Below are 25,592 nucleotides of genomic sequence, written 5' to 3'. Positions count from 1 at the left end.
GAGGAGCTATCCTCCGAACGTCCAGCACGCTGAATAAAGAGGAATCCCCTTTTTAACATCTACAAATTGGTGTTGAGAAGTTTGTTTCTGCTGCTCTTTGGTATCAGAGGAGAGGGGAGCGGGGTTGGTGCCTGTAGTGCCGCGGGGCAATGAGAGCCGTGAGCCAGAGCCATTCCTTCAGCGCTTTATTGGTTGGTTCTTTGTACAGAGGTATTTACACAGAGAGGGACAGCGCTCCGGGAAGGGGCCTGAGGGATGAAGCAGTTGAGAAAAGGCCCTGCCAAGCCCCTGGCACGGCACCCAGGCTCCCAGGCAGGTCGGCGCTGCCCACTCCGCAAAGACCGATAGAGCAGAAACATTCCTACCGTGCCTCACCCGTCTGTTACTGGCAGCGCTGGTGACCTCGGTCTTGCCAATCATTATCCAGCCAGGAATGTCTGCTCCTAGGCAGAGGCCTCAGCCCTCCCCAGCCTCGGGGGCATATCACACCAAAGACACTCATGGGCACCTCACAGCTGCCAAGGCTGGCCCTGCCAGAGCCCCTGCCCAAGGACTACTCCATCCTGTAGGGATAACAGCTCTCTGCTTGTTACGGGAAGCATTAGGGCCACAGCACCCCAGAAACACGCGGGTGAGCAGCAGGGTTAAACATTGACAGTGGTGTTGCAATTGCCAGTAAAGCTGGAGCAACCCGAGGGAAAGGCAGAGCAGCTGCTACTCCCACCCCGACTGAGCAACTGCATGGGAGGGAAAGAGCAGGTTCCTGCAAATCCCTGCTGCCTCTGAACTTGAGGCATTTTCCCCCCGCCCCTTTTCCTCCTATGAGGAAATCAGGATGACTGATCATGTCATGATCATGTCAGCTGTGGGTTGGTCTTCAGGGATCCTTTGCTACCCTTAAAAGCAGACCGTCTGTTTAAACCTTTCAAATTCTAAATATTAGCTTGTACTACCTGAGAGAAGGAAGACACAAAATAAGGAGACCAATGACAGATAAACACTATAGTATTAAGTCTCTCTACCCAGGAATCTGCTGGCTGTGAGAGAGCATGAGAATCTCTCCCACTGTCAAGGCTGTTTGTCCATCAGCCAAGACAGCCCACAGCAGTGCTACAGCTCTGCCTTGCAGAGCCAAATGCAAAGAGGCTGCTTAGAGGGGACGTGGGGGAAGAGGGAATAACTAAGATACTTCTAAATCAAGAAAAACATCCCATGAGTTAAGTTATACCTTGTCATTTGAGCAAGACCAGGGGAAGGAGCAAGGTTGGAAACTTCCTGCTTAGGACTACCACAAAGCCCTCTGCCCCTGTGAGTCACCCAGATGCCTGGACGCCCAGAGACAGCCAGAAGGGTCCCACCACAAAGGCTGATACCTCTCCAGATATCTGCAATCCTCAAAGCTCCTGAGAGCTGCTCGAGCTCGTAAGAAGAGCCAACACCTGACTTGCACTGTGGATTTGGCCCTTCATGTGTAATAATTCCCTAACATCCATATATCATAGGCTTACAGTGATCTGCACAGTTCTGCAGGGCCCTTCACACACACTACCAGAAAATCACAACCCGAGAAAAGAGGAGCAGAAAGCCAAGCACTACCTCACCGAGGCTGACAGCACTGCAAGTGAAAACAAGTTCTTCCTCTCAAAGCAGAAACAACCAAGGAAATATGGACACAGTCACAGTGTGAGCAGGGAAGAACTCTCCCAGCAGCTAGGATACAAATCCCTGCAGCAAGGCAAGCCCTGGCAGGGGGAGGGCTCCCTTTAGCTCTCTTGTACCATCATAAAATGCAGCCTGGTGGTCACCACACACAGGACACTGTGACAGCACCTGCTCAGCACCACCTGTCACCCACCTTGTCCCCTCTGCACTCTCTTGTCCAAAAAAACAGGCTTCACATCACAGCACACAGCCCAGTGCCATGAGGAGTGGAGCTCACTGGCTGCTCCAGCCCTGGCTGAATCCCAAAAAGCAGCTGCACTGCAGGGATGCTGAGCTCACATTCCTGCTCCCTAGAACAGCCTCACTGCTGCCTTCTGAAGCGGCAAGAACTTTGGGCTGACTCCACGTTGGGGAGCAACAAGCTGGGACAGGCTGGATGCAAAGCCAAGGCCTTGGTTTATGAAGGAAGACTGGTTGCAACTGGAAGGGCCAGTTTATTAGAGAAACCTCACATTGCAGAGAAGTCACAACACATTGGAAAGGGTCCAGGCCTGCCGAGGGGGGCCAGTTCTTCTGCAGCAGCACCATCTACATCCCCCAGCTCCAACCCCAGCAGGTGCCACAAAGGGAAGGGTTACCTGTAACACAGCTTACGTTTTACAAGCAGCCTGAGAGAGCCAGTATTAAAGTTCCAAAAAGCCTCCCCATCAGACAACAGTTAAAACAAAAATGGTTTAAAATGTTTAAAAGCTTCGTGTTCTTGGCTGCAGCATAAATGGGGAGGCAAAGGTCTACAACACACACAGGCCTCTGTGGGTCTCAGCACTCGCTCTGATCTACCAGTGAAGGCCGGAGGGAGGGGTCTTCTCGTCTTTGTTGCTTTCCAGAGAAAAGGGTGGGATTCGGACATCAAAGTGGGAGCCATCAGGCCTCTCAAATCGAAAAGTACCCCTGCAAAATAATGGCAGAGATCACACTGAGGCCAGGGACAAACACATCTAGGAAGCATCAGCAAGAAGGTAAGACATGAGCTCTTCCATATCCTGTGCTAGGGACTCTGAGGGTTTGTCTGCAAGGCTGGTCCAGCAGCAAGGACACGGGTTCAGCAGCAGGAACATCCGCTGCCAAGATGACTCATTTATTGAGGACTCCTGGGTGGTTTCACATCACATCTCTAAAACACATTTCCTGCACAAGCTGTGATGATTGCAGCCCATAGGAGGCAAGTACCTTCCATGCACCTGCAGTGGTGTTCACCCAACTCCCACTCCACAGGAGACAGAACCATCCAAGTTATTTTTACAAACTGATTACATGTAAGTTCAGATTTGTATTCCTTGGCAGAAGCTCCACTTGTTAAGGCATCTGTGACAACAAGAAATCCCATCACGGATGTAATTTGGAATAGCTTCTGCTTTGCATTTCAGAATTGAACCAGCCTGTCCTTGTGCAACGAATTTGTTTACTGCTCTGAACAACAGATGACTGTACTGCAGGACGTGATATGGGCACAAGGATCATGGGGATAAACCAATAGGTTCTCAAGACAGAGAGAACACAACTGAACACCAGAAATCAAGCTGAGCAGCTTCTGAGCTACAGAACCTTTGCCTCTTTCTCTTCAGAAAGTGTGCAGGAGGGAAAAAACTACTAGATCATCTGGTTTCATTTCCCAGGGCATGCATTCAGGCAATTCAAAATGCTTGACATGGCAAACCAGAGTATATACTACATGCAAAGAGCTGCTCTCTTGCTTTTCCCAACTCAGAGGCAGCTTAACTCTGAAGCAGATTAAAAAATGCACACCAGAAAGACCTGTCATACAGAAGGCAAGAGGTGTCTGTGCATTCCTTGTCCACAGAGAGCTGACACTAAATGTGCTAACACAGCCAAAATGCAAATAAAGGGAAATTGCTTTAACCCTGTGCCACAGGGAAAGAACAGCTCTGCTGAGCACTTCCCTACCTGCTCTCACAGAAGAGGAGGCTTGAAAACCAGTTAGACTGAAGGCCTTATCTGGTCTACACTGGGAAAAACCTTGCATGCCAATTCCTTGTGGAAACAGAACTGTATAGGGATAGAGTTAAAGCCCAGTCCTTTCCCAGGAGAGAGGATACCAGTACCCACATCCCTGCTGCCAAGGGAATCACCAGCACGAGGCCTTGCTTCCTGCATCATGGAGTGAAAGGGACAGAAGCTGACTACAGCAGAAGATGATAGAGAATTGATTCATATCTTCAAATCCAGTCTAGTACAGACCACAGAAGGAGAATAAATTAGCCTAGAACCCCTCCTGGTGCAGAGAATCAACAGATCATCTTATCACTAACCAGAATCCAACTGGAGAGAAGCTCATCAAATTTTAGCTACTAAATATGTCCCATCCAGTCCGCTTCCACACAGCTTTCAGCCACAACTCCAGGCTGCAAAGCTCACCACTGTGAGGTCCTACATCTAAAACACTCCTTCAGTAATAAGGGCTTCTTACCACATGTGACCACTGGAAGCCTGCAGGGAGACGTGACTGCTGTACTGAAATGCTGGCTGTTCTTTGGACAGAACTGGCTCCTGAGGAGACAGAAGACCACTGGGCATCAGCAACAAATCTTAATATTCTAAAGACAGGTATCAACAGGAAATTTATATAGCATGAAAAAAAAAACAAACCCAGAGACCCACACCTCAGCACCACTACCAATTACACAGCAAACAACTCGCCCAGTGAGCAGTGCCAGAATCCTGTTATTATTCCAGTTTTCCCATCACCAGTCATTTAGGATCATTCTCTAATACTCAGTGTGAAGTTTTGGTTCATGCAGACTTAACAACAGACGAAAAGCTTGTGACTCTTTTCACTGCCAGTTTCCCATTCCATCTATTTCCACTGCCCACTAAGCAATTTACTGGCAAATCAACCCAACCGACCGAGAGGGCTCCAGCAAAGGGCTGTGCTTCCCAAAAAAAAGGCTGCATGATACTTACCCTTCCTACAACACCACGGCCCCGGACCGTTTCCAAGGTGCCAGACAAGCTAAATATCCTCCAGTGCCGCTCTCGGAGCTGAACCACTTCACTGTCAAGGTTCTCCAAGCGAATACAGTAGCGCCACTGGACAGAAGAAAGACTGCTGTCAAGGACTGGAATCAGCTGCAGCCAGGTGATAACCCACAGCCGATACTGGGAAACAGTTGCCAGGCGAGGGCTACTCTCCCTCAGAGCTTATCACACAGCAATGATGCCACAGCAAATAAACTCCTTCCCTTTAGCTGCTCCGTGAAACAAAAGGCACTTACCCAGTAGACATGGGAATTCTGGGCTTCCTGTCAAAAGAAACAAAAGACTTTAGAAGCTGCCCTTCGACACGCGGTGCCAAAACCTCTTCAGCTGTCAGCATAGCACCAGCACAGGGGCTCTTGCTCCGTGCCAGGTTGATGCAGACAACTCACATGAGCACAGACAGCTGCTCTCCGAGGCCATCCATCAGCATAGCCTGGCACTGGCTCTGCTCTACACATGTAATCATGAGGTGGGAGATTTGCAAGGATCTCGTGACAACCCAGGGTTGAGCTCCATGTTAATTACGCACTTTCTACAGATCTAGAAACACCCGTTTCCTTGCCTTCAGGCACCTGTTTTTCTGACAAGGTTAGGACAAACATCAGTTGGGCTCCACAGAAGTTGCAAATCCACACCAAAATGTCCATCTGCCATGGCATGGAGTCCCTGGCAGCTGTGCTCAGAAATCAAACCTCTGGGGGAATTCCCAGCCCTCCCACTCAGGAGTCTGTTGAAGCCTCATTATTTCGGATGGTCCACATGAAGTGTGCTCTTTATGCTATAAAGAGCATATGGTTATCAGCTAAATCCAGAAGGCTTCAGCCAAACCCTTTAACCCACACTGGAGCCAGGAAACAGGCAGACACCCACAGCCCATCAGTGGGCAGGATAACAGATGTGTCTGTCCTTGCAGGGCAGATGGCCCCGGTGCCACCTCATGCACGCCCATCTCTGAGTGAGGCAGTACAGGACTAATTCACAAGCCTTCCTAAAGATCTTGCTAGCACTGCTCTGCCGAATATTACAGGGTAATTCCCATCCTACTGATAACAACCAAATGCCAAAATCCTCCAAAAATGCGTGACAAAACAGTCTCCTGTTCACACCTCTGCTGCACATTATGAGAATGAAATTGCAACTGTGATTAAAGTCATTTCTGTCATTAACTGTGATTAAAATGTCCTTTCTCCAGTAAGGAGAAAGTACCCTAAGTCAGTAAACTGGTCTTAGAAAAACATGTCAGTTAAGCAGATGGCAGAACTAACACACCAACATGCAGCACACACCTACCCTCATGCCCATGTAGAAAGGGATGACCGTGACGCGGATGTTCTCCGTGGTTTCTCGGTGCACATCAGAGAGCTCCAGCCAGGGGTGGTTCTTCTCCTGCCATGCACATAGAGTATCCCTTGCTACAAAAGGTGGGACTGTGGGGAAGGAAAGGTGAGAGTTTATGAGAGGCAATACTGTACCTGGCATGCTCTCCCCTCAAAGTAACTCCTTTCAGGTTAAAAAAATTATTGAGAGGTGGCTTTACTGTAACAAACTCCAAACCAGATATGATTTTTACACCATATCCAAGATGATGGGTTTTGAGCACTTGTTACAGAGCACCTCAAGCATCTGGCTCAGAAGAGTTCCCTGTGAAGCCAGAAATTACCTTTTGTTTGGTCGTACATGAGGAACCTCTCAAAGAGCTCATGCTGGATGGGCACTTGATCAGTGGAGCTGTAGGGAAGGATATCTTCATGGCTTACATAGTCTAAACCTGAAAAAGAAACCCCAAAAGCCTTGGAACTTCCCCAGCAAAAGAGCAGCTCGGAAGTCTCCCAGCAGAAAAACAGATCACACCAGTGACAAGGTAAGAAAAGGACTTTGTCAGCAGAAGGTAAAGCTAATACCACGACTGCAACCAAGGATGGAGGAAATAGGCCAGCAATAACCCTTGGCAGCATTCTCCTGTGAGATTTCTCCATGGAATGATTCCTGTCATAAACACACACTGCCTGCAAAGTGCCTGCACTGCCCCAAACAAAGAACAGCCTCTATGCAACTTTGTATGGGACCTATATCCCAAGAGATTAAATCAGGCACAGCTGTGTCTGATCACAGAGTGCCCAACTTCCAGCTCTCCAAAGGGCTTCATGTACTTTAGTCACTCTGTTGTTTCCTGCCCAGCCCTAAACTATGGACAAATCCACAACAGGAATGTCTTGTAGGAATTGCTGCTGGCAGGAGCTGACCACTGACAACTCTTCTGACCTCCACTCACGACAATCAGAGGCTGAAGGAGGATTTTGCTCACCTGGGATGGCATAGAGGGCTCTGCTGTCGTCGTGATTTGCCAGGAACGTCACCGCTTCCGTCTGTGATCTCTGGGACTGAGAAAAAGGGAAGCTTATGTCTTTCTGTGTGGATTGTTGTGGGCCAGTTTCCAGCCCTGCTTCAGTTTACTGTTGTGGTTTGTAAAGCGTGAAATGTTTATTTAACCAATTCACCTCAGAACACCTCTCCTTTTCATTCCTCTAGACTGACTAACAAGTGAGGAGCACTTTCAGTGCTGCAACCCACATTCACAATGTGCATGCAACAGAGTGGGAATGATAACAGGATGAGGAAAGGAGGCTGGAAAGGGGAAACATGATCCAGAAAACAGTAATATGACATTCCAGTGTACCTTTCTCAGGGAAAATACGTCTTGAAGAACGAATTTGTCCTAGTCAAATTTAGCCACCACAGCCATTTTCTTTCAGTGCCTGTCCACCTGATCCACTCACATATAAGAAGACACTTGAGTTTCAATACCAAGTTTACTCCTTACTTACTATATGTGGACAATCCCGGGCATCTATTAACACCTGGTAGTAAGTGTGTGTTTTGCCCTTGACCTCTTTGGACCCATGGCCTGCCACATTCTCGTTCCTAAACAGAAAAGCAGAGCTCTGAGCTCAAGTGCAGGATTGCAGCAATTTCTTGTTACCAGAACCAAGCACATACACAAACAATGATTTTAAAAAAAAAAAAAATACATTTCACAGTGTGTAATCATTTGATTCCATCCAAACCAAATCCTTGTCAGCCACCCACACAATTACAGACAGATCAGCCAAGATGCACACTGACGGTGTTTGGCAGAGACACAACAGCTCTGTTGTCAGACAGCTCAGAGGTTCTTCCTGCTCAGTCCAGTCCCCTCTCTGGGATGGGTATTCCTACTGCTCTCTGATTTTTCTCCCTGCTTGATCCTTATTCCTTCCCAGCACATCTCATGACAGGGAAAGGGATGCAAGAGGGGAGAGAACTGAACAGCAACTCAAGAAGGATGAACTTGGCCTAATGGGTTGAAACTGGGGAGGAGGCTGACAAATCCAACTCACTGGCAGTTTTCAGAAGGAGCAGCAGCAGTCTGCAATTTGTAACACAGGAACCTGGAGCTAACTCAAAATGGGTGGGTTTTTTATTAAACAAAATGCCAGGAGCATGAATTTTTAATTGTTTTTTATTTCCTTCACACACACACATACTTTCATCCCATCTCTAATAAACACAAAATTAATACACCTGCAATGTCTCTTCTTTAAGCACCTCTCCTACTTTACACTCATGCAAACAGACCATTGGCCTCCTTAAAAACATTTGTTTACCCCAAGCAGGAAACTTGCTACAAAATGAACACGTAACATAACAGCAACATAAGCCAGAACAAACTCTCAAATCCTTACTTTTCTGTGACAGGAGAAGCCACATCCCGATCATAAAGCCTGGCTTGCCAGGGAAACAGGACTATTCCTCGATAGCCAAACACACTGTGCAGGAAGAGCTGAAAGGAACAAATAATTGCAGTTAAACCCACAGCAAGCTTTAATCAACATAGATACAACAGAAAACATGAAGCCAAAAGCCCTTTTCTGATAGTATTTAAAAGATCTGTTAACTGAGGTAAAACTAGAAATGTTTACAAAGGGTTTGAATGCGTGGGATGGGGATACAGGGAGAATCACCACTGTGAGAACCTAAAGCAGAAACAGCAAGCACAAACAGTCAGGGATGAGAAATCAACATAATCTCTATCCCACAAAAGGGGACTAAATCAGTAATTAATAGAGCAGCTGAAAGGAGACCAATACGGGAGAGACTGCTCAGAAATAGAGCTTGAGTCGTGAGCACAGAAATGGCAAATTTAATTGTTATTTCTTAAATTCAGAGATTGTCTCTTCCGATTCCTGAAGGAGAGAACCCTCAGTGGAGCAAATGTCGTAGAGCTGTTGTGTCTGGCTGCAGATTCTTATCAACCTGCTATTGTCAGATGACTGACAAACTGCAGACACAGCACAGACAAAGAGCACTGAGCTGTGAAACTTCTGGCCTTCTGCTATACTACAGCAGTCTCCTTACGGGAAATCCCTCGGCTGTCTGATCCCTGTGGCACGACCAGGGTCAGCTCTGCCCCCAGAACCCCTTACCTGACCAGTCTCATATTTGCCATGTTGCTTCGGGGCCTCAAACACCCCCACAGTCTCCAGCACTTTGCCCTCCGGACGGTTCCTTGGAGCAGAGAGGCAGCTTGGAGGGTTTGCAGGGGCTGAACCAGCCAGGGGAACACAGCACCCGAGCCCAGGGTGATGCACAGACACTGCTCCCACCTTGTGCCTCCCTCGGGTACCACACACCCCCTCACGAGAGCCCCACTATGCACCTCCTGCCCCCACCCTTTGCCAGTCTCCCCTTTCTCAATTGTCCTCCACATCCCCATCCACTTGTCCCTTTATCCCAATCCCCTTTCCCATATCCCCGCCCCAGCAAGCCCAACTCCTTCCTAGTCTTCCCCCAACGACCCAACAGCCCCCAACCCGTTCCCCGAACACCCTCTCAATCACTCCCATTCCTAAACACCCCCCACGGCCCCCCCCCCGACCTGCCTTCCCGAACCCGCCGACACCCCAACCCTCCCCTCAACCCGCACACCAAACACCCCCCGCGAGCCTCGAGCCCCTTCCCAATCGCTCCCATTCCCAAGCACTCCCTCGCAGCCCCTCACCTCCTGTTTCCCCTCCCAACAACCCCCTGCCCTCCCCTAACCCTCCCTCGGCCCCCCGCCCAGGGCCTAAACACCACCACCCCCCACAGGCCTCACCGCGACGACAGGTGCCTCCGCGGCGGCAACAGCAGCGGTGGGAGCGCCGCGGTCCCCGCCCCGGTGCCCAGGGCCCGCAGGTGGCGGGCGGGGGGCGGCTCCCAGAGCGGGGGCGGCCCGCGGGCCCGAGCCCGGCCCAGCGCCGCCGCCACGTACCGCCGCGCCGCGCCGCCCGACATCCCACCGCCCGCGGCCCACAGTGCACCGCGCGGCACCGCCCGCCACCGCCCCCCCGCTCTCCCCGCCCCCTCCCCGCGCGGCCGCTCTGCCCCGCCGTCTCTATGCTCCCCCCGGTCGCCTTGGAGACGGCCGCCGGGCCAACATGGCGTCGTCGGTGCGGGCCGGGCCGCGGCTGCGGCGGGCGGTGCAGGCCGGGGAGCTGGCGGCGCTGCCCGCGGGGCTGCGGGGTGACATGGAGGCGGCGCTGGCGACAGAAGGAGCGCTGGTGCCTTTTAGCCTGCTGCGGAGGGTGCACGCCGCGCTGCGGGAGGCAGGTAGGCCGCACTGCGCCGCGGGAGGCGGTGACCGCACCGTGACCGCACCGTGACCTCGCTTTCCCCCCATACCCCACACAGGCTCCCCACTGCACCTACACGAGCTGCTGGAAGGCTGCGAGATCCACCTGCCCGAGGTGCCGGTGCCGCCGCGGGTAGGTGAGGGCTGGGCAGAAGTCGCGGGAGGAGGTGGCGGCGGCCCCCGGTTCTTACGGTGGGTCTGTGCTTCCCACAGAACCCCGAGCTGGTGGCCCGGCTGGAGCGGATCAAGGCCAAGCTGGCACACGAGGAGTACCAGCGGATGACCCGCAACATCACCGGCCAGGTGAGGGGCTGCTGCAGTGCCTGCTTCCAGGACTCATCCCTCAAACGCGTGGCAACCTGACAGCAAAGGAGATTTGCCTCTTAGAGTGAGTGCAGTGCACAGGGAATGTGGCGGGGACTGGAGGAGAGCACGCTGTGAATGCACCAGGAACAACAGATCCGGTGCTGAGGGCAGGTGTAGGACAGGGTTAACAGGGTGGTGAACAGACATACTGACTTTTGGGAACTGCTCACCCGTGCCAAAGATCTGAGGTTCTGATCTGGGAGACTGAGCACCCAAGGTAAATGTTTGACTGGGAGCATCCCTGCTACTTACATTTTTGTCATAGTTTTAAAATTATCTCATCATGTCAGGGTAAAACTGAAAAAACAGGGTAATATTTAAGCATTCTTCCTTTCCTGAGAGAGCTGATATCTTCTGGCACAATAGTTGTTTGGACAAGCCAGCATCCCTTCCTGCTGGCATTCCTTGTGATCCCATCCTGTTATCCCTCCACACTGTACCTGACATCCTTGTGTGTTCAAGTCCCTGCACATTTCCTCCAGGCTTTGGTCTCTGCCAAGCTTGGCCACTCCAGGCTGGATGAGGCTTGGAGAAACCTGATCTAGTGGAAGGTGTCCCTGCCCATGGGAGAGTGTTGGAATGAGATGGTCTTTAAGGTCCCTCCCAAGCCAAACCATTCTGTGATCTGTGATCCAGGGTGGTTGTAACAGAGCTAAACAGCCACATTCCTTCCAAACAGTGGAGCAGAGCAGTGTTCCCACACCTCTGTGCTCATCACATCTTCCCTGCCCCCCGATATCATGGTGTAACCATGCCTGATGTGACAACAGAGCTTGACACCATCTCATTATTGCCAGCTGTGTGAAACAGGTGACAAAGTGAGACACTTTCGTGTCTCTAATAGAGACAAACCTCCAGCAGAGAAACCCACATGCAAGAAAACGCTCCCACTCGGAGAAGTGGTTTGATTAGAAACAATCCCTTCTGAACAGCCTTGAATCAGACCACAAACAAAATCCCAGAGAAACCTGTGTGCTGTGAAACTACTGTTCCCCCACAGCCCACCAAAACCTCACTGAACCTCGGAGTCCTGGGGGCAGCACAGGGCATTGGCATTGCTTTTATTCTGCACACATAATAACCATGTTATTATCAACATTAAAATACAACCGATCACAAGTTGTTTTAATCCCTTTTTTCAGGAGATGAAGGGGCCATTGGCTGAATTTGGGAGACAAGGTGAGTGGCTGCCTGTCTTGCTGACACCCAGCAGTGTTTGCTGACAAGACAGTCACAGGAACTGTTCCATGTCCAGCTGTTGACATCAGACTGAATATCTCACCAGAAGGTTTTCACACGCTAAAGTGTTCCTTGAATAAAGGAGCCTGGTGGTCATTCTTATCCATATTTCTGGAGGCACCAAGTGTGTGACTCCTGCGGGATTCCTGTATCCCAGCTGAGGTGGCCCCAGGCCAGCTCTGTAGTATGATTACACCTTATCCCCAGCCCTACTCCCCAGCCTTACTTAAAACCAACTATTTTCCCCCTTCTCTCCCCCAGTGCGCTCCGTGAAGGCCGTTGTCATCACCATATTCAACTTCATTGTCACCGTGGTGGCCGCCTTTGCCTGCACCTACCTGGGCAGCCAGTACGTCTTCGCAGAGACGGCAGCGGTGAGCGAGCACGGCCTCCCTGCAGCACACTCTGTGCTGCCCAGTCCAGAGTGGCACCACAACCACACACCCAGGTTCACCCTTCTCTCTTTTGTGTCCCCAGCGCGTCCTGTCAGCCGTCATTGTGGCCTCGGTGGTGGGCTTGGCCGAGCTCTACGTGATGGTGCGGACCCTTGAAGGGGACCTTGGGAAACTATGACCATGAACTGCAGCCTTCATGCTGGAGGCTTTTTGTCCTCCCCAGGAGCCGTTAATTTGGGACAGTTTTATCTTGTCCCATCTGTTTTTACCTGCTCCTGCTACGGGAAGATGGCTGCACTCCTCAGGCTCGTCCTTTGTTTCCTGCTCCTGAAATGAATTATGGATTGAAAATCCTGCAGCTGCAGAACAGGAGAGGGAATGGGTGATGGACTCTGACCACCCCAGCATGGAGAGGGGCATCAGCTCCCACCATCCCTGTTCTCCTGTGAAGTTCCTGTCCTTGTATTCTGGAAATAAATAACACTGTGTGTTTGTAACCTTCTTCCTTCATGTTGGGGGACATCTGCTGGTACGTGGAACACACAACTAAAAGACTCCACAGGGAGCTGTGAATCTTTCCCTCTGCATCCTGCCTCCTGCTCCATCCCATGTCAAAACCCCCCTCTGGCTGCCCTCTGCTCTGTCTGATCCCTCACTTGCTTTTGGGAACCATTATTCTCTTGAAGCTCAGATGGCAGCACCCAACCCAGCTGATGTTTGGGGACGAGCCCTTTCCCCATCCACACAGATCCATTCAGGAGGATGACAGAGTCTGGTGCAGCCACTTTGGGGTCGGCATCTGGCTCAGTGTCCTCACACGGGAGCTGCATGACCTGAGCCATGGCCCTGTGGCTCTTGGTGCCTCAGGGAGGAGCAGGAGCTGTAGATGGAGCAGTGAGAGATGCATGGTGCTCCCAACCCTCTGCCAAAGGGTACCCAGCTTCTAGGAGTAGGGAGGGGATGTGCCTTAATGCACATCCTGGGGCCTTTTTGGGTGTCATGGAGCAGAGAGCAGAGCCAGCTCAGTGCAGCCACAGTGGGGAGAGGGCACCCAGGCTGTCCCTGCCAGGCCCAGGAGACCTGGACACCTGCTGGGTGGGCACCCTGCCAGGGCTGGACACGGTGATTAATGCTCTGATGGCAGCTAAGCCTCTGTGGAAACACAGTTTAATATCCGATACGGGGAGATCTGCCGGCACCTGCGAACGTGCCTGCGGATTAGGGGCGGCCGCGCCACAATCATCCGTGGATACGGCCCCAGATTAAGGTATTTTTTTCCAAAAGATTAGTCGGTATTAGGGGGCTGATGGGGAGCTGCCCCCGCTGCAGCCGCACCGGCATTTAGGATATTGGATGACATCCTCGGGACCTTCGGGACCGGCAGTAATTCCACACCCTAATGAAATCGTGGCGCTAATCCGCAGGGGCTGCGATGCCATGGGGGTCCCCAGTGCCCAGGGGGTCCCCACCACGGCTACAGCTCGCCCAGGTTGGTGATGGCCGCGCTGTAGATGAGGTCGGAGATGGAGCCCAGCGAGGTGGGGAGGCCCCGAGCGGGGCTGCGGGCTCCCGGCGGCGGCAGGGCAGGGGCCGGGCCCGGGGTGCTGCCGTCGGGGGGTGCCGCTGGAGGACCCCGCTCCCCGGGAGGCGGCAGCGGCGGTAGCGGCGGAGGCTCCGGTTTGGCGCTGCGGATCCTGCGGGCGCGGCGATTCTGGAACCAGACCTGGGACGGGCGAGGGGAACTGTGAGACACGGACAGCGGCCCGACGGGACAGCCCCCTGGGGAAGAGGGGAGGTCCCGGCCCCGGAAGGGTGGGATGGAGGGGAGGGTCCCGTCCGCGCTCACCTGGATCTTGGCCTCGGGCAGCTGGGTGAGCTCAGCCAGACGCTCCCGGGTGGCGATGTCCGGATAGGGCACTGCGGCGAAGGCCCGCTCCAGCTCCGACAGCTGCCCCCGACTGAACGTGGTCCGCCGCCGCTTCCGCGGCCCCCCCGGGCAGGGGCAGGGGCACGGCCCCGGGCCGCCACCTCCTCCCGCCGCCCGCCCGCCGCCCGGCCCGCCCGCCCCCTCGGGGAAGCGGAGCAGCGGCTGGGGGGCGCGGGAGGTGCCCGGGGCCGCGCTCATCCTGCCCGGCTCCCCCGGCCCCGCCGCCGCCGCCCCGGCTTTTATCCCCCCCGAGTCCCCCCCGGCGGGCTAGGACCGCCCCGAGCGGGCGGTGCTGCCCCCCCCATCTCTTCCCGACGGCTCCCGGGGCCCGTCCTCTCTCCGCGCCCCCGATGGCAGTGCCCGATAGCCTCGGCTGACTCGGGGGCCGTCCCCCCCTGCACCCCCGGGGACCAGTAATCACACCACTGCTCGTACTGGCATCCCCCCCCGCCGCCGTCGGGGCACTGTACGACCCGTGAGGATCCCCGGGCTCTGTGACCCACCTGCCACCTGCCCCCTGCGCCCCCTCCCCGCCTCCGCGCCCGCCCCCCCGCTCGCCCCCCACTGTGCGGCCGCCGCTCTCCTGCGGGGCTGGCACGGTCAATGTTTAACCGGAGCGGTGGTACCGGTTGTGCGGGGCAGCCCGGGCCGGCTGGCGGTGGCTCCCGCCGGGACCGGCCGGGAGCTTCGGGCACCTCCAAGCGCGGGGTGCTTGAGGGCGCATGGAGCCGGAGGGGGAGCGGGGCGGGGAGCCCCAGATGGACCCCCGGCCCAGAACGCTCCCACGGGGCCAGGAGAGACCGTAAGTTGTGAGGGAGACGGAGCGGAGGGAGGCCACCGCGTCCTGGAGCAGCAGGACCTGGGCAGTGACGGCCCGGCTGATTCAGCCGGCGGGGGGAGGCATCGCAAATAGTCTGGGGGCGTGGGACCGTCCCTCTGAGGAGACATGGGGGGACACTGAGCTCTGTCCCCTGCCAGGGCCCGGGGCACAGTGGGCCTGGGAGGGCGGCTCGAGCGCAGCATGACCGCGGCTCCCTCTACCCCAGCCCGCGGGGTGCCGGCCGGCAGAACCCCCAGCGGGGGGGCACCCACCACCCCGCTGCCTTCTGCTCCCCACAGGAGCCCCGGAGAGGAGCGGGAGGGCCCCGTGGAGGGCAGAGAGACGCGGCTGAGGGTGGTGCTAAGGTAAGGAGGGGGACAAGAAGGGCTCGGGGACGCGGCAGGGATCTCCCTGCCTGGGGCAGGGGCACAGCGGAGCTCCCCGGAGTCCACAAGTAGTGACACCTCTGTGTCCCCCCATGTATCGTTAGGGTCCGACCACTGACCTGTACGGAGACGCGGCGAGGTGACCGGCGGGTTGTGCACAGCCTCGGTGACGGTGCGGTCCACGTAAGTGCCACCTCCCCGTCGGGGGGTCGGGGAGGGCTGCGGCACCCTCTGAGCTGCCTCTGTCCCCACGCCCAGGTGAGCGCGGCCAGGCACGATGCCACCTTTGGGTTCAGCGCCGTGTTCGACGCCGGCGCCTCGCAGGAGGCTGTATTCGAAGGCAGCGGGATGAGGCAGCTGGTGGAGCTGGCGATAGATGGGTAAGTCCCGGCCAGCCCCCCGTGGACCCCAACCCTCCATCCACCCCACGCCGGGCATCGTCGGCGGGTCTGCACTGCCGGGGTCGTGTCGGGAGGTGGCATCCCTGTGCCACGGCCTGGGGCCATGCCTGACGCTCAACATCTTCCCCAGCTTCTCCTGCACCGTCTTTGCCTTCGGGCAGACAGGTTCGGGGAAGACCTACACCCTGATGGGACCCCTCACCCAGGTACAACGCTGTCCCTCCGCACCTCACCTGATCCTGGTGGTGGGATGGGCTCTTCTTACCCGGTCATGCGCTCTGGGAGCAGGTGAGTGGCCAATACTATTGACCACTCGCCATTCTGGCATCTCTGCAGAGTGAGACCCAGCCGGCGTCCCCGGCCCTGCTGGGGCTGATGCAGAGGTCCTTCGCCTGCCTCCTGGAGCAGAGCCGGAGCCGTGGCTCAGACCTGGCTCTCAGCGCTTCCTACCTCGAGATCTACAACGAGCAGGTAAGTACCTATCCAGCCCCCATCCGGCCCTGCAGGCACTCTGTGCCCCACTGCCCCGTGCCTTCCCTCTGCCATACCCGCAGGTCCGGGACCTGCTGATCCCGGGGCCGCCGTGCGCTCTGCCCCTGCGGTGGAGCAAAACCCGTGGCTTCTACGTGGAGAACCAGCTCAGCGTGGACTTCGACAGCCTGGAGGCCATTGTCAGCCTGCTCCTGCAAGGTGCTGTGCCACAGGTGCAGGGCTGGGGCGTGTTCAGGGGGTTCTAGACCTGGTATGGGGGGATTCAGCCCCCTGCAGACTGTTCCCAGGGCTGGTGGGGCTCCGATGGCAGCCAAGAGGAACAGCTTCCCTTCCTGCCACAGGCTCTTGTCTGTCAGAGGGTGGACAGTGGGTGCTGTACCAGAGTGTGGGGTGTCCTGCCTCCCTGCAGCTCTCAATTCCATCCCTGGCAGGATCCCAGAGGCGACGGACCTCAGCACATGCCCTCAACAGGCACTCGAGCCGCAGCCACGCTCTTCTGACCATCCACATCCGCAGCCGGGCTGTGAGCACATGTCCTGCTCTGGGGGAGGGTTTGGGGGGCCTGGGGCTCATTGTGGGGGTGCAAACAGCCCCAGGCTGGTGGGGTCATGTCCTCCTCCTCAAGGTCACAATGGTGGGTCTGTGGTGAGCAGCAGGGAGCCCAGTTCCAGACCCAGGGGTCGGGGCACTGCTGTGGGCCACGGGGAAGGGTTGAGGGGCACCAAAGCATTACTCCACCAACATGGGTCCTCCAGCCCAGCGCCTGCCCCAGCAAGCAGGGCACACTCTGCTTCGTGGACCTGGCCGGCAGCGAGCGTGTGAAGGAGACCGGCTCCAGCGGGGAGCTCTCCGTGGAGGCCAACAGCATCAACCGCAGCCTCCTGGCACTGGGTAAGAGTTGTGTGACCCGTCAGGGGAGCACAAGCTGCTGGTTCTCACCAGAGCCCTGTTGCACCCTCTGTGGCCTATCCTTCGGCAGGACATTGCATCTCTCTGTTGGCCAAACCCCGAGGGAAGTGGACGCACATCCCATATCGGGACAGCAAGCTCACCCGGCTGCTGGCCCGCTCCCTGGGCGGCTCGGGCATCACCCTGATGGTACATGCATGGAGGAGGGCTGGGCAGGGGTCTTGCCTCATGGGTTGGAGGGCTGGAGGGGGACAGTGTCAGCTCACGTGCGTCTCTTCCTTGTCTGCAGGTCGCCTGCATCTCCCCGTCCTCACGCTGCCTCTCAGAGACACTGAGCACGTTGCACTATGCCAGCCGGGCTGGGAGGGTCACCACCAGACCCCTGGCCAACAGGGTATTACAGACAGGGAACCCTTCTGAGCCCCTCTGCCCTTCTTTTTGGACGTCCCTGAGCCCCCCCCTTATGCTCCCAGGTGTCCCGGGAGAAGCTGCTGCAAACCTTGGAGGAAGAAATCCATGCCCTAAAGCTGGAAAACCTCTCCCTGCGCCAGCAGCTGTGCCTGCCCAGGGTGCCAGTGAGGAGCACAGAGGTCCCAGGGAACCCTCCAAAAGCTTGCCCAAGCTGGGGAGGCAGGTACGGCCCCTCAGGGCTGCATCACCTCCCTCTTGAAGGGCAGCTCCCTTCAGAGGGAACGCCAGCCTGGCCCAGCCTCTACGGTCTCCTGCGGGATTTCGTGGTGGAGAACGAGCACATGAGGTATGGGGGGCATGTGCGGGACCCCTGAACAGGGCATCAAGGGGCCAATGGGACAGCCAGAGCCCCCGGCTGGACAGCTCTCAGTGCCGGCCAGCTTCTCCCAGGAACTCTGTGGGGCTGGGCAGGGCTCTGAGGCTCTCTGAAGGTTGCCAACGCCCTGCCCTGTTCCCTCACTGCTCCCCAGGCAGCCCCGGTTGTCCCCAGACCCCAGTGGTGACATCCCAGATGGCCCTTCCCACAGAGCCACCCGCAGCTCCTGTGACAACCAGCCCCTGCTCCGGAGTGCCCACGCCCCCCAAATCCCCCCCGGCCACTCCACAAGGCTCCGGCAGCCCAACACAACGTCTGCCTCCATCCCCCGGCTGCCGGTGAGAGTGGGGGACCCTGGGCTCCATGTGTATCCTGCCCATGGCAAGGGGAGGATGCATAAACCACCCACCTGCTGCTGTCCACTCTTGCAGAAGCTGCCTCCTGCCTCCGGCCGCTCCAGCTACCCAGGGTGCCCACAGTGCTGTCCTGGGCCAGCTGATGCCACCGTGTCCCAGGTACAGCCCCAGGGCTCTTTGGAGGGGGGTGGCACAGTGTGGCATAGCAGCCTTGCCCTCTCTGCTCTCCCACAGGTACTGCCAGTGCCCCCCGCGCCGCAGCCAGCTCCCCCTGAGGGAGGTGCTGGTGTTCTGCCCCTCAGACAGGAGGACACAGCTCTGCCTGGCTCCCACCAGCTCCACAGGCACCCCCAGCCACACCAGGGGAAGCGGTGAGAGCCAGGGCCACTGGGCATCAGCTGCAGTTCAGGAAGCCCTTGGGGTTTTGGGGCGGTGGTGAGACAGTGGGTCAGGGTTTGTTCATGTGTCCTCATGGCAGGAGCCAGGGCAGAAGCAGGAGCTTGTCTCAGCAGCACCCACTCCCTCGGGAGCTCCCAGGCCCAGAGTGCGGTCCCACCCCCGAGGGAAGGGTCATCCCTTCAGCACCACCATGGCCAGGATTGCCGGAGCCCAGAGGTGAGCAGGGCAATGAGGGGAGACCAGGCAGGGCCTCAAATGGGGTCCCTCTGGGATGGGCACCTATCCTCAGCACAGCCACTCACACATGGGGCTATGGACTGATCCCAGGGGCAGTGGAGAGCTGACCCTGCTGGCTCTCTGCTGGCAGCTGCCGGCACTGTCCCTCTCCTCCAGTGGGAAGAGGCACTGGTCTGGCTGGCAGAGCAGATCTGAGCAGACACAGTCGCACCGTGGATGGGGCCAGCAGCAGGGATCTGGCACGGACTGGGGGGACAACCACAGCTCTCGGGGACACAGGGATCTGGGACTACAAGGATCACGCAGACCCGTTGGACGGACATACACACAGGGCTCTCCAGCCTGCACGGCACTCACAGTTTATTTCTGTCTAGCTGGGGCTGTGCTGCCAGCGGCTCCGGGGATCCCACTCAGGTGCTCTCCTCCCCGGGCTGCGGGCAGTCCAGCCAGTACTGGGCGATGGAGCGGGGATAGCGTGGCTGCACCAGGTCCACGCGCTTGGTGCGCAGGTTGACGCGGTAGTACTTGTCTGGGAGGAAGGAGAGATGGCTGTCAGGACTGCCCTTGGCTGTGGGGAGCTGCCAGCCCTCACTGCCAGCCCTGGGCACCTTCCCACTGTGTCCCAGTGCTTGGGGACGTCACGGAGAGAAAGGAGCCCTCCCCCTTCCCTGGCAGCCCTGGTGCCACATCGTTCCCAGATCCTGCCATGCCAGACTCACCTCCTACAAAGAAGTAGACACTCTGGAGCGTCTCGCACTTGGAGCCTGACAGCCCATCGCTTTCGACACCGGCGGAGTCAGAGTCGTTTTGCAGCCAGCCCCACAATCCCAAATTCAGGGACCGTTGGCTGTTGTACCTCTTGCGCTGGCGGCGAGACTTCCTCCTCCGGGGCTGGTGGGAGGCCACGTAGATCCTGCCGGCCATGGCAGCATCCAGCGGGCTGGGCACCCCCCGCCAGTCCCTGCTGATGTGCCGTGGGCCACTCGCCCCAACTGGAAAAGGAGCAGGGGGTGAGTGAGAGAAGCAGCAGTGTATGAGGTGAGATGAGCCCAGCCCCATGGAAAACTCCCAGTGCCTGCTCCGAGACCCACAGGAATGCTCCAAAGGATCCCAGCCTGGAAGGGATGTGTGATGAGGAAACAGGCCAGACAGAGGTGGGAGCAGCCCCCAACCCCACTCTTGGCTGGGATCAACCCTGTGCTGCTGAGCCCCCTTCTCCTCTTCATTTTTCATTCCCCTTTCCCAGAGCTGAGGCTTCCTGTGGCATCCTCAGTTCCAGTGACAATAAACAGTCCCCAGCAGTGATGCTGTGGTGTGAGGCAGCTGGTGATGGGCTGGGTAGTGCAGGGCATAAGGGCTGAGAGTGTGGGATTTGGGATGTTGTGGGAGATGAATCTGTGGCCTGAGGGGTTCATGTGCATGGCCTAGGCAGGACAGGGTGGCTCATCCAGCCTGCCCATGCTTCCAGGTGTTGTCTCCCCCTCCCATGGTGCCTGCACCCCTTGTGCCCTGTCTGTGTGGGTTGTACTGGCACCCGCCAGCCCTTTGCCCCAGGGCTGGCCCAGCCCTTACCCATCCTGCCACCAAAGAGGATCTGGAAAACATCCTCCCAGCTGTCCCGGTTCATGAAGGCGTAGTGCTTGAACACGGTGGAGGGGGAGGACTTCTCGCAGTCGGCCTGCGTGGGCTGCTGGGCAAAGTCATAGGACCAGTAGTACTTGCCTAGGAGAGGATGTGCAGGGCATTAGTGGGGGACACACCCCCAAGGGGGAGCAGCAGAGGGGTGTCCCGCTGGTGCCAGGCTCTGCCCAGGAGCTGGGGGCTGCACCCCTCACCCTTGAAGAAGTAGACTCTCTCATTGCCGTGGAAGCTGTGTGCAGGGAGGGCGAAGGCTGCATCGACATTGTTTGGGATGCCCTCAAAGCCCTCGGAGATGTCACGTGGGTACCCGGGATCCAGGGCTCCGTCATCAAAGCGCCAGTACTGGGTGCCCTGGGAGGTGTGGGACAGAGTGGGGTCAGGGTGCAGCATCCCCCAGGCCCAGGTCTGCCATGGGGAGCGAGTGGATACTGTGGAGCCCCATCATGAGGCTGTGGCTGCTTGGGGCCCCTGAAGTGCCACAGGGGCATGGGGATGTCTGGCAACCACTGTGTGTGTGGGTGCATGGAGGGTGCCAGGAGGGGATAGGGTGGGTTGGGGGCTGTGCCAGCCACCCCAGGAGCTCCCCCAGCCCTGCAGCTCAGCTCCAGCCCACCTTGAAGAGGTAAGTCTTGCCCTGGCAGTTGATGCGTGTGAAGGCTGCGTCGATAGGGCCCTCAATGCCCCAGACGTCGCTGATCAGCTTGGGGTAGCCAGGCCGCACACTGATCTTGTCCAGCTCATAGAAGTACTTCCCTGGGGAGAGAAGGGAGATGGGAGCATTAGGAGGGACTCCAGATGTTGCTGTGGGGTGACGGTGCAACAGCACATCCCATGTGCCCGGGAAAGGTCCCCAAGGTACCTCGGAAAGCGTAAAGGGAACCGTTCTTCAGGTCGGTGAAGGCGTCAAAACGTTTCCCACTGCACAGCTCCTCAGGATCCTGCTCCTCGAACCCATCTGTTGTGGGGCCAGGCACCACGGGCGGCTCTGTCTCCTCAGGATCTGGATTGCTCTCTGGTGTGGTCTCCACTGGTGATGGGAATGTGGGCAGTTCCGTGGGGTCTGCCTTGGGGGGCTCTTCCGTGCCGAAGTCGACAGTGAGGTTGTAGTCGAGGTAGTCATCCTCCGGCAAGGCAAAGACATCTCCCCGGGTCACTGTGGGAGGGAGCAGTTTGGTCCCAGGAAGCCCTGGGTGTCTCCCACTGGGTCTGGTTGTGGGAGCTGCTCACTCCCAGGCAATATGGATTTATAGAATCATGGAATTGTTAAAGTTGGAAAAAATCTCCAAGATCATCAAGTCCAATCGATAACCCAACACTGCCAGGTCCAACACTAAACCATGCCCCCAAGTGTCACAACTACTCTTTTTTACCACTTCCAGGGAAGTGGTTCCACCACGGCCCTGGGCAGCCTATTCCAACGCCTGACCACCCTTTCAGTGAAGACATTTTTTCTACTATCAAATCTATCCAATTTGTATGGACCCCACGCTGTGGGTGGCAGTGATCCAGCTCCTGAAAACCCCACGTGCTGCAGCGCCCTGACTGCACCCCATGGACACAGGTGGGTGCAGAGCCGACCCAGCACAGACCCCCTGAGCTACCCCAGTGTCAGGCACCCACAGCCACCCCACTCCCCCCATGCCCCAGCCGGGAGGGCGGTTGCAGGGCCGGTACCTTTGGCCTTGCAGACGGTGGAGTAGTCGCTGCAGCAGCTCTGGTAGTACATGCAGAGGCTGTCGCACTGGCACTTGCGCTGTGCATCGAAGCCGTCATCGCAGCGGCCCTTGCAGGAGTCTGCAAAAGCCACCCCACAGCACAGGAGTAATGTGGGGTGGGAAGTGGGGCCTATGCCTCCCCCCAGCCCAGTCCCGGGGTGAAAGCAAACTTGAGTATGTCATGATTAGGGGCACACTACTTCTTCATGGTCAACCCCACCACCAGCGGCTACCTGGCATCTTGTCCCGCTCCCACCCAGGTCCTGCTGAGGTGGGAGCCCTGCACAAGGTTGTGTCAGGGTCCCAGCTCCACACTAGCAGCCCAGCTGTAGGATGGCCAGAGATTTGCCAAGGCACCATCTATACCCATGTGCTGCCCACTTGCTTTCTCCCTGTCCTGCAGTGTAGCCAATGTTGCCAGTGGCCACGGCCACCCTTAGGTCTCTCCTTCCTCTGCCCAGGCTCCCCAGCCCCTCCATCAGCCCAGGAGCTGCACTTGCTCCATCCCCAAAGCACCTGGCGTGGGGCACCTGGCTGGCTAAGGCTCACCTTCAGCAGCACGGGTGGTGACGAGCAGGGCCAGTGCCAGGGTAGGGAAGAGCAGCCTCATCCTGGGTGTCCGGGAGCGCAGCCCTCCTGTGACTGTGCGGGCTGGAGCGCAGCAGTGGCCGGAGCCCCAGCATCCACTGTTTGCTCAGCCTGTCCCGGCAGGAGAAAACAAACAGACCAAGGTCAGAACAGGGGAAAAGGGGCAGAGATGATCTCCCACTCATCTTCCCCCACAGGCTGTACTGAGCCAGGTGTGTTTGTGGGGGACAGGGCTCCCCCCACGTGCAGGCAGCTCTACCCCAGCCCGTGTGCAGGTTGGGCACTCTTCAGAGAGCGGGGAGGGATGGCAGGCCTGAGCCAGGAACCAGTTTTGAGGTCCTGCCACACTTATTTCCTAGCAAGTGTCATGGTATTAAAGCTCCCGGCTGTTTCCCAGGCTGGTGTTGGCAAGATAAAAACCCACATGAGACAGGATGAGGGAGCAATGCTCAGAGGGCACAGGGAAAACCCCTGGGCTTATGCTTGCTCAAAATATCACTGTTTTGGAGGACTTACTCTTGGGATTTCAGCTTTCTCAATGTCAAGGCTGGGAACAGACCTGGGGAGCCACAAAGCATGGTGGCTTGGGATGGGGCAGGTGCCACCTTTGTGCGTGGGGACCAGAGGCCAGAGTTGAGTGGCCGGGAGAGAGGGAGGACAGGAACCCTCTGCACTTTCTCTGCAGAAGGCAAACAAAAGCCTGTGTATTTTGCTCCCGTCATTCCCGTTCTAACCAATCTTTTCGGTTACTAATTAATGTCAACTCAGCTCTTTTGGCAGCTTCTGATAACTCTGGGATGGTTATTTAATCAGGGGCAAGGAGCAAATGTACATGAGGCTGCAGCAATCCTTCCTCTGCTGCCTACCCTGCCACAGCACTGCTGGGACAGGAGCTCCATGGGGTCCATCCCAGCCCTGGGACAGGAGGGGTGCAGCTCTGGGTTTTAAGTGATGTAAGATTTGGGGAGAGAAGAACCTGAGCAGGGTGCCCACTTCTCCAGAGGTCTCTCCTCTGCCAGCTCAGACACAGGCACTTCCTGGCATCATGTGCTCCCATCCTTGCTAAAAAGACCTTTATTTGGTTTTGAGACAGGCATTTCCACCTGGGAAGCCCTGGGGTGCCGAGGGCACCCACCAGACATGGGCTGTTGGGGTAGGACTTCTCCTGCAGCCCATCACGCCCCTCCTTGTCCCCTGGCCTCAGCTATGGCAGGGCTGGCATTGTCCCCAGCTGCCAGCACCAGCCCAGTGCTGCACTACGGCTTCATCCCATCCCTGTTGAACCAAGCCTGGGGGACAAGAGCCCTGGGAGGGCTCAGGCTTGCGGGAGGCTGTGGGGGAGAAGGGCTGGGCAATGTCTGAGCTGCTTTTGCTGATCGGCTGAGACAAAGCTCCCTCCTGCTGCTCCAGGCTCCCAACCACCAGCCACAGACCCATAAAGGCTCAGAGAGTCCTTCCGTGCCAGGAGGAGATCCCAGGAGAGGGGCTGGTTGGATAACGGGGCCCTGGGGAGCCCCTGCAACCAAGGGCTGAGCAAACCCAGCAAGGAGAGCTCAGGCGGTGGGGCTGATCCCCCAGTACAAGGCTGGGAACCCCTGCCACCCCAGAGCCCAGGCTGCCGAGGCTGGAAATCCCTCCCAAAAAGCAAAGCAAAGGAAAGGAAAACTAAAAGCAAAGCAAAGTTCAGTTTCTCCTTTCTTGTCAGGACAAGCCTGAGGGAATGGTTTGAATTTTGATGCCCCCGGGCAGCAAATCCCTCTGCTGCTCTGCACTGCAATGGCTGTATCGTTACCCCTGATTAATAATAATTTATCAGAAAATTCCTTACTGGTTCTGTGCCGAGCCTCTCCCGCCGTATCGTAGCACTCGGGGTGCCTTGTTTCCAGTCCTTTGCTGTGAGTCGATGTCCCCTTCTCTGTCTGCCCCTGCGCAGTGGATTCAGAGAGGATTAAAAGCCACTCTGTCACATCAAAACATCAACCTGAATTTAAGTCTCAGGCTGAGCTGGCAACAACCTGGTTTTGGAGCCAAGGATTTAAGCTGCTCCTCCCAGCACGGACGAGAAATGTCCAAAGCATTTCTGCCCTGAGCACGTCTGGCCTGGAAAAAAGAAAACAAAAGAGGCCCAGGCTTCCTCTGGTCTTTCCTTTATCATGCAAATCCCGAGCCCACCCAGAAGAGCTGTTTTGAATTTCCACCAAGCAAAGCGTATTTGCCCCCCGCTGATACCAAATGGATTCAAAACTGTGCCAGGGTGGTCACAGCCTCACTGTGCCCACGGCTGTGCTCACGGTGGTGCCCGACCCTTTACCTGCACCCTGTGTCCCCCTCCCTGGTCACAGAGGGTCCCGGAGAGACCTGCTGCAAAAACAGTGTGGGAGTCCCTGCCTGCTGTGGAGGTGACCACCGTAGCAGCAGCTCGGGCAAGGTGGAGGGCCATGGGGACAGCAGGTCAAGCCCCAGCTCAGGCTGGGCAGAGGGGGCTGTGGAATCACGGAATTCTTTGTGTCTAGTTCCAGCCTCCTGCCGTGGATAAGGACATCTTCCACTATAACAGGTTGCTCC

At 56.8% G+C, this 25,592-nt stretch overlaps 5 protein-coding genes across 10 annotated transcripts; 2 read left to right on the top strand and 3 right to left on the bottom strand.

The window, feature by feature from the left end:
* Positions 1 to 2,136: 2,136 nt before the first annotated feature.
* POLDIP2 (DNA polymerase delta interacting protein 2) lies at positions 2,137 to 10,037 on the bottom strand. Its single transcript, XM_027690736.1, has 11 exons — positions 9,854 to 10,037; positions 9,183 to 9,264; positions 8,442 to 8,539; positions 7,545 to 7,641; positions 7,025 to 7,100; positions 6,380 to 6,487; positions 6,010 to 6,146; positions 4,956 to 4,982; positions 4,645 to 4,770; positions 4,151 to 4,230; positions 2,137 to 2,613 (listed from the first exon to the last, which is right to left on the bottom strand). The coding sequence occupies exons 1-11, from the start codon at positions 10,030 to 10,032 to the stop codon at positions 2,499 to 2,501; spliced, it is 1,125 nt and encodes a 374-aa protein (XP_027546537.1). The 5' UTR covers positions 10,033 to 10,037; the 3' UTR covers positions 2,137 to 2,498.
* A 138-nt stretch (positions 10,038 to 10,175) lies between these two features.
* Positions 10,176 to 12,866, top strand: TMEM199 (transmembrane protein 199). Its single transcript, XM_027690737.1, has 6 exons — positions 10,176 to 10,347; positions 10,429 to 10,502; positions 10,583 to 10,672; positions 11,878 to 11,914; positions 12,236 to 12,348; positions 12,452 to 12,866. The coding sequence occupies exons 1-6, from the start codon at positions 10,176 to 10,178 to the stop codon at positions 12,545 to 12,547; spliced, it is 582 nt and encodes a 193-aa protein (XP_027546538.1). The 3' UTR covers positions 12,548 to 12,866.
* Positions 12,867 to 13,521: 655 nt separating this feature from the next.
* SEBOX (SEBOX homeobox) lies at positions 13,522 to 14,494 on the bottom strand. The gene is made up of 2 exons (XM_027690738.1): positions 14,216 to 14,494; positions 13,522 to 14,092 (listed from the first exon to the last, which is right to left on the bottom strand). Exons 1-2 carry the CDS (start codon positions 14,492 to 14,494, stop codon positions 13,844 to 13,846), a joined length of 528 nt encoding a protein of 175 aa, XP_027546539.1. The 3' UTR covers positions 13,522 to 13,843.
* A 497-nt stretch (positions 14,495 to 14,991) lies between these two features.
* Positions 14,992 to 19,483, top strand: LOC113971130 (kinesin-like protein KIF12). Of its 5 annotated transcripts, none has more exons than XM_027690728.1 (17): positions 14,992 to 15,098; positions 15,416 to 15,481; positions 15,607 to 15,685; positions 15,761 to 15,882; positions 16,034 to 16,109; positions 16,240 to 16,374; positions 16,458 to 16,593; positions 16,827 to 16,918; positions 17,151 to 17,286; positions 17,375 to 17,493; positions 17,594 to 17,698; positions 17,778 to 17,938; positions 18,303 to 18,429; positions 18,523 to 18,606; positions 18,682 to 18,818; positions 18,926 to 19,062; positions 19,240 to 19,483. In XM_027690728.1, the coding sequence occupies exons 1-17, from the start codon at positions 15,019 to 15,021 to the stop codon at positions 19,455 to 19,457; spliced, it is 2,010 nt and encodes a 669-aa protein (XP_027546529.1). In that variant the 5' UTR covers positions 14,992 to 15,018; the 3' UTR covers positions 19,458 to 19,483. The 5 variants fall into 5 exon arrangements, with proteins under 5 accessions (XP_027546529.1, XP_027546527.1, XP_027546526.1 ...); XM_027690726.1 differs by having other exon boundaries at positions 18,246 to 18,429; XM_027690725.1 differs by having other exon boundaries at positions 17,778 to 18,061; positions 18,246 to 18,429; positions 18,709 to 18,818.
* VTN (vitronectin) lies at positions 19,427 to 24,955 on the bottom strand. 2 transcript variants are annotated; one of them, XM_027690733.1, is made up of 9 exons: positions 24,856 to 24,955; positions 22,989 to 23,138; positions 22,399 to 22,518; positions 21,584 to 21,877; positions 21,338 to 21,477; positions 20,919 to 21,075; positions 20,656 to 20,805; positions 19,803 to 20,075; positions 19,427 to 19,612 (listed from the first exon to the last, which is right to left on the bottom strand). In XM_027690733.1, exons 2-9 carry the CDS (start codon positions 23,047 to 23,049, stop codon positions 19,494 to 19,496), a joined length of 1,314 nt encoding a protein of 437 aa, XP_027546534.1. In that variant the 5' UTR covers positions 23,050 to 23,138; positions 24,856 to 24,955; the 3' UTR covers positions 19,427 to 19,493. The 2 variants fall into 2 exon arrangements, with proteins under 2 accessions (XP_027546534.1, XP_027546536.1); XM_027690735.1 differs by lacking the exon at positions 24,856 to 24,955 and having other exon boundaries at positions 22,989 to 23,196.
* Between the last annotated feature and the right edge of the window lie 637 nt (positions 24,956 to 25,592).

This window comes from Neopelma chrysocephalum, unplaced genomic scaffold (assembly GCF_003984885.1).
Source record: "Neopelma chrysocephalum unplaced genomic scaffold, ASM398488v2 Primary Assembly neopelma1_82, whole genome shotgun sequence".
Taxonomy (NCBI): Eukaryota; Metazoa; Chordata; class Aves; order Passeriformes; family Pipridae; genus Neopelma; species Neopelma chrysocephalum.
This window is presented reverse-complemented; position numbering and strand designations above follow the sequence as displayed.

What these genes read in the sequence shown, in the direction of transcription:
- POLDIP2 (XM_027690736.1), bottom strand. Translation starts at nt 10,032, where the DNA reads ATGTCGGGCGGCGCGGCGCGGCGGTACGTGGCGGCGGCGCTGGGCCGG. An exon ending in CGGAGGCACCTGTCGTCGCG is followed by an intron (nt 9,265 to 9,853) that starts GTGAGGCCTGTG and finishes CTCTGCTCCAAG; the next exon opens with GAACCGTCCGGAGGGCAAAG. An exon ending in GCAAATATGAGACTGGTCAG is followed by an intron (nt 8,540 to 9,182) that starts GTAAGGGGTTCT and finishes TGTTCCTTTCAG; the next exon opens with CTCTTCCTGCACAGTGTGTT.
- TMEM199 (XM_027690737.1), top strand. Translation starts at nt 10,176, where the DNA reads ATGGCGTCGTCGGTGCGGGCCGGGCCGCGGCTGCGGCGGGCGGTGCAG. An exon ending in CGCCGCGCTGCGGGAGGCAG is followed by an intron (nt 10,348 to 10,428) that starts GTAGGCCGCACT and finishes TACCCCACACAG; the next exon opens with GCTCCCCACTGCACCTACAC. An exon ending in CCCGCAACATCACCGGCCAG is followed by an intron (nt 10,673 to 11,877) that starts GTGAGGGGCTGC and finishes CCCTTTTTTCAG; the next exon opens with GAGATGAAGGGGCCATTGGC.
- SEBOX (XM_027690738.1), bottom strand. Translation starts at nt 14,494, where the DNA reads ATGAGCGCGGCCCCGGGCACCTCCCGCGCCCCCCAGCCGCTGCTCCGC. An exon ending in TGCCCGAGGCCAAGATCCAG is followed by an intron (nt 14,093 to 14,215) that starts GTGAGCGCGGAC and finishes CGCCCGTCCCAG; the next exon opens with GTCTGGTTCCAGAATCGCCG.
- LOC113971130 (XM_027690724.1), top strand. Translation starts at nt 15,019, where the DNA reads ATGGAGCCGGAGGGGGAGCGGGGCGGGGAGCCCCAGATGGACCCCCGG. An exon ending in TGTCAGCCTGCTCCTGCAAG is followed by an intron (nt 16,594 to 16,826) that starts GTGCTGTGCCAC and finishes CATCCCTGGCAG; the next exon opens with GATCCCAGAGGCGACGGACC. An exon ending in TCCACATCCGCAGCCGGGCT is followed by an intron (nt 16,919 to 17,150) that starts GTGAGCACATGT and finishes TGGGTCCTCCAG; the next exon opens with CCCAGCGCCTGCCCCAGCAA.
- VTN (XM_027690733.1), bottom strand. Translation starts at nt 23,049, where the DNA reads ATGAGGCTGCTCTTCCCTACCCTGGCACTGGCCCTGCTCGTCACCACC. An exon ending in CACCGTCTGCAAGGCCAAAG is followed by an intron (nt 21,878 to 22,398) that starts GTACCGGCCCTG and finishes TCCCTCCCACAG; the next exon opens with TGACCCGGGGAGATGTCTTT. An exon ending in GAGAGTCTACTTCTTCAAGG is followed by an intron (nt 20,806 to 20,918) that starts GTGAGGGGTGCA and finishes ATCCTCTCCTAG; the next exon opens with GCAAGTACTACTGGTCCTAT.